The 10,372-nt window shown below is 59.5% G+C and overlaps 1 protein-coding gene across 1 annotated transcript in view; it reads right to left on the bottom strand.

The window, feature by feature from the left end:
• Positions 1-2,511: 2,511 nt before the first annotated feature.
• The window catches only part of SNRNP200 (small nuclear ribonucleoprotein U5 subunit 200), a 101,543-nt gene continuing 93,682 nt past the window's right edge, over positions 2,512-10,372 (bottom strand). Inside the window, 6 exon segments of the mRNA XM_068174358.1 lie at positions 2,512-2,679; positions 3,992-4,084; positions 5,114-5,195; positions 6,471-6,631; positions 7,257-7,433; positions 9,967-10,110. Of these exon segments, the coding sequence (XP_068030459.1) occupies positions 2,536-2,679; positions 3,992-4,084; positions 5,114-5,195; positions 6,471-6,631; positions 7,257-7,433; positions 9,967-10,110 (801 nt within the window). The 3' untranslated portion in view covers positions 2,512-2,535.

Raw genomic sequence — 10,372 nt, 5'->3', positions numbered from 1 at the left:
CCTGTGGCCTCCAGGATCACAATGTTCTCCAGAACCTCCCCCCATGGTCTCCAGAAGCTTCTCTGGTTCTCCAGAACCTTCCCAGATGCTCTCCAGAACCTTCTCAAGTTCTCCAGGACCCCCCAGGTGTCCTCCAGGACCCCTGAAGTTCTCCAGAACCTTCCCAAGCTCCCCAGGCCCCCCCGGTGCCCGTGCCCGGTTGGGTTTGTGGGGTCGGGATCACCGGGACGGGGACGGGGTTGGGGTCCCACAGCCAATAAACGCACGGATCCCACAGGGCCCCACAGAGCTTGGGATCGATCGGGATTTGGGATCGATCGGGATTTGGGATTGGGGAATTTGGGATCGATTGGGATTTTGGATTGGAAAATTTGGGATCGATCGGGGATTTGGGATCAATTGGGATTTGGGATCGATCGTGGATTTGGGATCGACCGGGATTTGGGATCAATCGGGATTTGGGATCAATTGGGATTTGGGATCAATTGGGATTTGGGATTGGGAAATTTGGGATCGATCGTGGATTTGGGATCGATTGGGAATTTGGGATTGGGGAATTTGGGATCGATCGGGAATTTGGGATCGATCGGAATTTGGGATTGGGAAATTTGGGATCGATCGGGGATTTGGGATTGGGAAATTTGGGATCGATCGGGGATTTGGGATCGATCGTGGATTTGGGATTGGGAAATTTGGGATCGATCGGGATTTGAGATCGATCGGGGATTTGGGATCAGCCGGGATTTGGGATCGATTGGGATTTGGGATCAATTGGGATTTGGGATTGGGAAATTTGGGATCGATTGGGGAATTTGGGATCGATCGGGGATTTGGGATCGATTGGGAATTTGGGATTGGGAAATTTGGGATCGATCGGGGATTTGGGATCAACTGGGATTTGGGATTGGGAAATTTGGGATCGATTGGGATTTCGGATTGGGAAATTTGGGATCGATCGGGGATTTGGGATCAATTGGGATTTGGGATCGATCGTGGATTTGGGATCGATCAGGATTTGGGATTGGGGAATTTGGTATCGATTGGGATTTGAGATCGATCGGGGATTTGGGATCGATTGGGATTTGGTATCGATCGGGATTTGGGATTGGGAAATTTGGGATCGATCGGGGATTTGGGATCAGTCGGGATTTGGGATCGATCGGGATTTGGGATTGGGAAATTTGGGATCGATCGGGATTTGGGATTGATCAGGATTTGGGATCAGCCGGGATTTGGAATCAACCGGGATTTGGGATCGATCGGGGATTTGGGATCAGCCGGGATTTGGGATTGATCGGGGATTTGGGATTGGGATTTGGGATTGGGAAATTTGGGATCGATCAGGGATTTGGGATCGATCAGGGATTTGGGATCAGTCAGGAATTTGGGATCGATCAGGATTTGGGATCGACCGGGATTTGGGATCGATCGGGGATTTGGGATCAATTGGGATTTGGGATCTATCAGTAATTTGAGATCAATCAGGAATTTGGGATTGGGGAATTTCGGATCAGAGATTTGGGATCCAGGAACTTGGGACTGGGGATTTCGGGGTCCAAGAATTTGGGTTTCAGGATTTTGGGATCGGGGAATTTGGGATCCGGGAGTTTGGGATCCAGGAATTTGGGATCGGGGAATCTGGGACTGGGGAATTTGGGATCCGAGAATTTTGGGTTTCAGGAATTTGGGACTCAGGATTTTGGGACGCAGGAGTTTGGAATCCGGGAATTTGGGATCCAGGGGTTCGGGGTAGGGGAATTTGGGACTGGGGGGTTTGGGATCGGGGAATTTGGGATCCCAAGGGTTTGGGGCCCAGGAATTTGGGATCCGGGAGTTTGGGATCCAGGAATTTGGGGCCCAGGAATTTGGGATCCAGGATTTTAGGACGCAGGAGTTTGGAATCCGGGAATTTGGGATCCAGGGGTTCGGGGTAGGGGAATTTGGGATCGGGGAGTTTGGGATCGGGGAATTTGGGATCAAGCACCGAGGCCGAGTCGCATCCCGAACTTTATTCCAACCTAAAAAAACTCTGTACAAAACGTCCAAACCCTAAAATCCAACAGGAGGGGCACCTGGGGCTTACGGGATTTTTAGGGGATTTTGTAGGATTTTATGGAATTCTGATGGGATTCCAAGGGATTTTATGGGATTTTCTGCTATTTTACAGTACTTGGGTGGGTTTTTGGGATTCTGTAGGATTTTGATGGGATTCTGTGGGATTCTCTGGGATATTTGGGATTCTGCGGGATTTTGTGGGTTTTTACCGGAATTTTTGGGATTCTGTGGGAATTTACTGGGATACTTGGGACTCTGAGGGATAATTTTGGATTTCCTCTGGGCTATTCGGATTCTGAGGGGTTTTACCGGGATTTTTACTGAGATACCTGGAATTCTGAAGGCTAATTTTGGGTTTTTCCTGGGATTTTTTTGGGGTTTCTACCGGGATTTCTGCAACTCCGAGGGACAACTTTGGGTTTTCTTTGGGAATTTTGGGTTTTTCCTGGGACATGCGGAATTCCGAGGGACAGCCCCGGCTCAGTCGGAGTCGGAGTCGCTCTCGGCCTCCTTGACGTCCACGCTGAACTTGTACTCCTGGTCGCAGCCCATGTAGGCGTCGCTCATGAAGAACAGCGTGTAGTGCTGCGCGCCCGCCGCCGGCGCCACGAAGTCCAGCTTCACCTGGGGACGGGGACACCACCGCGGTCACCCGGGGTCACTCTGGGGTCACCCGGGGTCACTCTGAGGTCACCCAAGGTCACACAGCCTGTGGCATCTCAGGGTCACCCAATGGCACCTCGGTGCCACCCAGTCCAACTTCACTTGGGGACGGGGACACCCGCGGTCACCTGAGGTCACTCTGGGGTCACCCAGGGTCACCCAGGGTCACCCAGGCCGTGGCACCTTGGTGTGACCCAATGGCACCTGGTGTCACCCAGTCCAGCTTCACCTGGGGACGGGGACACCATCGCGGGTCACCCGGGGTCACTCTGGGGTCACCCGGGGTCACTCTGGGGTCACCCGGGGTCACCTCAGGTCACCCAGGGTCACCCAGCCCGTGGCATCTCAGGGTCACCCAATGGCACCTGGTGTCACCCAGTCCAGCTTCACCTGGGGATGGGGACACCACCGTGGTCACCCGGGGTCACTCTGGGGTCAACCGAGGTCACCCGGGGTCACCCAGGGTCACCTGAGGTCACCCAGCCATGGCACCATGGTGTGACCCAACGGCACCTCGGTGTCACCCAATGGCACCTCGGTGTCACCCAGTCCAGCTTCACCTGGGGACGGGGACACCACCGCGGGTCACCCGGGGTCACTCTGGGGTCAGCTGAGGTCACTCTGGGGTCACCCGGGGTCACTCTGGGGTCACCCGGGGTCACCCAGGGTCACTCTGAGGTCACCCAAGGTCACACAGCCCGTGGCACCTCAGGGTCACCCAATGGCACCTCGGTGTCACCCAGTCCAACTTCACTTGGGGACGGGGACACCCCGGGTCATCCGAGGTCACTCTGGGGTCACCCGGGGTCACTCTGGGGTCACCCAGTGTCACCCAGCCCATGGCACCTCGGTGTCACCCAGTCCAGCTTCACCTGGGGACGGGGACACCTGGGGTCACCCAGGGTCACCTGAGGTCACCCAGGGTCACTCTGGGGTCACCCAGTGTCACCCAGCCCATGGCACCTCAGTGTCACCCAGGGTCACCTGAGGTCACCCAGTGTCACCCAGTGTCACCCAGCCCATGGCACCTTGGTGTCACCCAGTCCAGCTTCACCCGGGGACGGGGACACCACCGCGGGTCACCCAGGGTCACTCTGTGGTCACCCAGCTTGTGGCACCTCAGGGTCACACGGTGCCACCCCCCCTTCATGTCACCACCTGTGCCACCCCCCACGGTGCCACCCATCCCGTGTCACCCTCCAGTGTCCCCACAGCGTCCCCGGTGCCACCCCGGTGCCACCCCGGTGCCACCCCGGTGTCACCCCGGTGTCACCTTGGCCTTCTGCTGCAGCGTCAGGCGTTTGATGGAGATGAGGCTGTTGGACTTGGAGTCCCCGATCACCACCCACCAGCCTTCCTCGCGCTTCTGTGGGGACATCGGGGACATCGGGGACATCAGGGGACACTGCCACCCCACCACCATCCTCACCACCACCCACCAGCCCTCCTCGCGCTTCTGCGGGGACATCGGGGACATCAGGGACATCGGGGACATCAGGGACATCAGGGGACATCAGGGACACTGCCACCTCAGTGCCACCCCACCACCATCACCATCACCACCCACCAGCCCTCCTCGCGCTTCTGCGGGGACAGCGGGGACATCAGGGGACATCAGGGACATCAGGGACACTGCCACCCCACCACCATCCCCAGCACCACCCACCAGCCCTCCTCGCGCTTCTGCGGGGACATCGGGGACATCGGGGACATCAGGGACATCAGGGGACATCAGGGACACTGCCACCCCAGTGCCACCCCATCACCACCCACCAGCCCTCCTCGCGCTTCTGCGGGGACATCGGGGACATCGGGGACATCAGGGACATCAGGGGACATCAGGGACACTGCCACCCCAGTGCCACCCCATCACCACCCACCAGCCCTCCTCACGCTTCTGCGGGGACATCGGGGACATCAGGGGACATCAGGGACACTGCCACCCCAGTGCCACCCCAGCACCACCCACCAGCCCTCCTCGTGCTTCTGCGGGGACATCGGGGACATCGGGGACATCAGGGACACTGCCACCTCAGTGCCACCCCACCACCATCCTCACCACCACCCTCCAGCCCTCCTTGCGCTTCTGCGGGGACATCGGGGACATCAGGGACATCGGGGACACTGCCACCCCAGTGCCACCCCACCACCACCCACCAGCCCTCCTCGCGCTTCTGCGGGGACAGCGGGGACATCGGGGACACTGTCACCTCAATGCCACCCCAGCACCACCCACCAGCCCTCCTCGCGCTTCTGCGGGGACATCGGGGACATCAGGGACACCGGGGACATTGGGGACATCAGGGGACACCGGGGACACCGGGGACACTGGGGGACGTGGGGGAGCGGTGGGACGGAGGGGATGGGGATGGACGGGATCCCGGTGCCGCCGTACCTGTGGGAACAGGGGGGCGATGACCGGCCCGGTGACCTCCTCCTCACGCTCCAGCTGCACCAGCACCACCACGGGGCCACCGCTGGGGACAGGGACGGGGTCAGCGACCCCAAACCCCAAATCCCAAACCCCAAACCCCACCCTGATCCCACCCCAAACCCCAAACCCATCCCAAACCCCACCCTGATCCCATCCCAGCACCACCACGGGGCCACCGCTGGGGACAGGGACGGGGTCAGCGACCCCAAATCCCAAACCCCAAACCCCATCCTGATCCCACCCCAAACCCCAAACCCCATCCTGATCCCATCCCAAACCCCAAACCCATCCCAAACCCCATCCTGATCCCATCCCAAACCCCAAACCCATCCCAAACCCCATCCTGATCCCATCCCAGCTCCACCACGGGGCCACCGCTGGGGACAGGGACGGGGTCAGCGACCCCAAACCCCAAATCCCAAACCCCAAACCCCATCCTGATCCCATCCCAAACCCCAAACCCCATCCTGATCCCATCCCAAACCCCAAACCCATCCCAAACCCCATCCTGATCCCATCCCAAACCCCAAACCCATCCCAAACCCCATCCTGATCCCATCCCAATGATCCCAATGAACTCAACGATCCCAATAACTCCAACGACCCCAATCCCAACCCCGATGACCCCAATCCCAACCCCGATGACCCCGGTCTCACCTGCGGATGTTGTCCCTGTCCCCCACCCCGTAGGACAGCTCCATGTTGGGGTAGCGGTTGAAGAACCATCTCCATGATCCCAATGACCCCGATCCCAACCCCGAAGACCCCAATCCCAACCCCGATGACCCCAATCCCAACCCCGATGACCCCGATGACCCCGATGACCCCGGTCTCACCTGCAGATGTTGTCCCGGTCCCCCACCCCGTAGGACAGCTCCATGTTGGGGTAGCGGTTGAAGAACCGTCTCCATGATCCCAATGAACTCAACGATCCCAATGACCCCGATCCCAACCCCGATGACCCCGGTCTCACCTGCGGATGTTGTCCCTGTCCCCCACCTTGTAGGACAGCTCCATGTTGGGGTAACGGTTGAAGAACCATCTCCATGATCCCAATGACCCCGATCCCAACCCCGAAGACCCCAATCCCAACCCCGATGACCCCAATCCCAATCCCAATCCCGATGACCCTGATGACCCCGGTCTCACCTGCGGATGTTGTCCCTGTCCCCCACCTCGTAGGACAGCTCTATGTTGGGGTAGCGGTTGAAGAACCATCTCCATGATCCCAATGACCCCGATCCCAACCCTGAAGACCCCAATCCCATCCCAATGACCCCGATCCCAACCCCGATGACCCCGCTGACCCCGGTCTCACCTGCGGATGTTGTCCCGGTCCCCCACCTCGTAGGACAGCTCGATGTTGGGGTAGCGGTTGCAGAAGCGCGCCACGTCGGCGATCTGCGCCTCGGGCAGCTGCAGCAGCGCCGTGCGCTCCTCGTCCTCCATCTCCATGATGTCAAACACGCTCTCCACGCCCTGCAATTGCCACCATCGGCCCAAGGTGTCCCCTGGGTGTCCCCTGGGTGTCCCCAGGGTGTCCCCAAGGTGTCCCCTTGGTGTCCCCAAGGTGTTCCCAAAGTCCCCTGGGTGTCCTCAAGGTGTCCCCAAGGTGTTCCCTTGGTGTCCCCAAAGTCCCCTGGGTGTCCCCAAGGTGTCCCCAATGTTCCCTGGGTGTCTCCTGGGTGTCCCCAAGGTGTCCCCAGGGTGTTCCCTTGGGTGTCCCCAAGGTGTCCTGTGGGTCCAAGGTGTCCCCAAAGCGTTCCCTGGGTGTCCCCAAGGTGTTCCCTTGGTGTCCTCAAGGTGTCCCCAAGGTGTCCCCAAGGTGTCCTTAAACTATCCCATGGGTCCCAAGGTGTCCCCAAAGTCCCCTGGGTGTCCTCAAGGTGTCCCCAAGGTGTCCCCTGGGTGTCCCCAAAGTGTCTCCTGGGTGTCCCCAAGGTGTCCCCAATGTCTCCTGGGTGTCCCCAAGGTGTCCCCAATGTCCCCTGGGTGTCCCCAAGGTGTCCCCAATGTCCCCTGGGTGTCCCCAAGGTGTCCCCAATGTCCCCTGGGTGTCCCCAAGGTGTCCCCAGGGTGTCCCCTGGGTGTCCCCGGGCCGTACCTTGTCCGTGCAGCGTTTGATGTGCTCCGAGGTGAAGTGGGGCAGCTGCTTCAGGTACGAGTCCTTGGACCACATGGCCTGAGTGACCATCTGGGCCAGCTCCATGGCGGCCAGCGCCGGGCTGAGCCAGCCGTTGCTGGACAGCACGTCCACGCAGGCCTGGATCAGCCGGATGGCCTGGACACACGGACAGGAGCGGTCAGCGGTGGCCAGTGGTGGCCAGGGGTGGTCAGTGGTGGTCAGGGATGGTCAGGGATGGTCAGTGGTGGTCAGGGGTGGTCAGGGATGGTCAGTGGTGGTCAGGGGTGGTCAGGGATGGTCAGGGATGGTCAGGGATGGTCAGTGACACAGACAAGGATGGTCAGTGGTGGTCAGGGGTGGTCAGTGGTGGTCAGTGATGGTCAGGGGTGGTCAGGGATGGCCAGGGGTGGTCAGTGGTGGTCAGTGACAAGGACATGGACATGGACACAGCCAGCCGTTGCTGGACAGCACGTCCACGCAGGCCTGGATCAGCCGGATGGCCTGGACACACGGACAGGAGCGGTCAGCGGTGGCCAGTGGTGGCCAGGGATGGTCACTGATGGTTAGTGATGGTCAGTGGTGGTCAGTGATGGTCAGGGATGGTCAGGGATGGTCAGGGATGGCCAGTGGTGGTCAGTGGTGGTCAGGGATGGTCAGTGGTGGTCAGGGATGGTCAGAGATGGTCAGGGATGGTTAGTGGTGGTCAGGGATGGTCAGGGGTGGTCAGGGATGGCCAGGGATGGTCAGTGGTGGTCAGTGACAAGGACATGGACATGGACATGGACACAGCCAGCCGTTGCTGGACAGCACGTCCACGCAGGCCTGGATCAGCCGGATGGCCTGGACACACGGACAGGAGCGGTCAGCGGTGGCCAGTGGTGGCCAGGGGTGGTCAGTGGTGGTCAGGGATGGTCAGTGGTGGCCAGTGGTGGTCAGGGGTGGTCAGGGATGGTCACTGATGGTCAGTGGTGGTCAGGGATGGTCAGGGATGGTCAGTGGTGGTCAGGGGTGGTCAGGGATGGTCAATGACACAGACAAGGATGGTCAGGGGTGGTCAGGGATGGTCAGTGGTGGTCAGGGATGGTCAGGGGTGGTCACTGATGGTCAGTGGTGGTCAGGGGTGGTCAGGGATGGTCAGGGATGGTCAGGGGTGGTCAGGGATGGCCAGTGGTGGTCAGTGACAAGGACATGGACATGGACACAGCCAGCCGTTGCTGGACAGCACGTCCACGCAGGCCTGGATCAGCCGGATGGCCTGGACACACGGACAGGAGCGGTCAGCGGTGGCCAGTGGTGGCCAGGGATGGTCACTGATGGTTAGTGGTGGTCAGGGGTGGTCAGGGGTGGTCAGGGATGGTCAGGGATGGTCAGGGATGGTCAGTGGTGGTCAGGGATGGTCAGGGATGGTCAGTGGTGGTCAGGGATGGTCAGGGATGGTCAGTGGTGGCCAGTGGTGGCCAGGGATGGTCACTGATGGTTAGTGGTGGTCAGGGGTGGTCAGGGGTGGTCAGGGATGGTCAGGGATGGTCAGGGATGGCCAGTGGTGGTCAGCGGTGGCCAGTGGTGGCCAGTGGTGGTCAGGGATGGTCAGGGATGGTCAGTGGTGGTCAGGGATGATCAGGGATGGTCAGTGGTGGTCAGGGGTGGTCAGTGGTGGTCAATGATGGTCAGTGACAGCCAGGGATGGGAACTTCATGGGATGGACCCAGCCTGGAGCAGTTCCTGCAGAACTGGCCCCATGGAACAGTGACCACATGGGGCAATCCCTGGAGAACTGACCCCAAGGGATGGAGCCAGGCTGGAATTTCTGCAGAATTGACCCCAGGGGATGGAATTCCTGCAGAATTGACCCCAAGGGATGGAATTCCTGAAGAACTGACCCCAGGGGATGGAATTCCTGAAGAATTGACCCCAGGGGATGGAATTCCTGGATAATTGACCCCATGGGATGGACCCAGGATGGAATTCCTGGAGAACTGACCCCAGGGGATGGAATTCCTGAAGAACTGACCCCAAGGTATGGAATTCCTGGATAATTGACCCCATGGGATGGACCCAGGATGGAATTCCTGAAGAACTGACCCCAGGGGATGGAATTCCTGGAGAACTGACCCCAGGGGATGGAATTCCTGAAGAACTGACCCCAAGGTATGGAATTCCTGGATAATTGACCCCATGGGATGGACCCAGGATGGAATTCCTGGAGAACTGACCCCAGGGGATGGAATTCCTGAAGAACTGACCCCAGGGGATGGAATTCCTGAAGAACTGACCCCAAGGTATGGAATTCCTGGAGAATTGACCCCATGGGATGGACCCAGGATGGAATTCCTGGAGAACTGACCCCAGGGGATGGAATTCCTGAAGAACTGACCCCAGGGGATGGAATTCCTGAAGAACTGACCCCAGGGGATGGAATTCCTGGAGAACTGACCCCAGGGGATGGAATTCCTGAAGAACTCACCCCAAGGGATGGACCCAGGATGGAATTCCTGGAGTAGTGACCCCATGGGATGGAGCAACCCCTGGAGAACCTCATTATCCCGCTTTCCTCGGCCATAAATCCCACCCCACCCCAAACCCAGCCCGTTCTGCCGCGACGGCTGCGGGATCCCTCCAGCTCCTCATCCCAAGAACCTGTGCTGCAGCCCCCGTGCCCCGAGCGGCGTTTTGGGATCGGGGGTCCCACCTTGCTGAGGATCTCCTCGGTGTCCGACTGCAGCTCGGCGCTCAGCTGCATCCGGGACAGGTGGGCCTGGAGCAGCAGGTTGGTCTTGACGTGGGGGTCGTTGAATTTGGGGTTGGTCAGTTTGTGGGGCACCTTCTGGGACAGCTGGGGGTGGAGGAGAAACCCTTCAGTGCCCGACCCCCAAATCGGTGCTCGACCCCGAAAACGGCTTCATCGCCGGGGCGGGGCAGGGAGAGAGGTTTGGGATTACGGAATGGACGGGGTTGGGGATGTCGAGTGCTCATCCCAATCCCGATCCCGTTCGTCCCATTCCATCATTCCCGTTGATCCCGTCCCACTGATCCTACCGATCCTATTCCCAACCCATCCCGGTGATCCCGTTGATCCTATCGCATTGATCTCACTG

Source organism: Anomalospiza imberbis, chromosome 28 (genome assembly GCF_031753505.1).
Source record: "Anomalospiza imberbis isolate Cuckoo-Finch-1a 21T00152 chromosome 28, ASM3175350v1, whole genome shotgun sequence".
NCBI classification, from domain to species: domain Eukaryota; kingdom Metazoa; phylum Chordata; class Aves; order Passeriformes; family Viduidae; genus Anomalospiza; species Anomalospiza imberbis.
The sequence above is the reverse complement of the archived record's forward strand: the minus strand, read 5'-3'. Positions and strand labels throughout refer to the sequence as shown.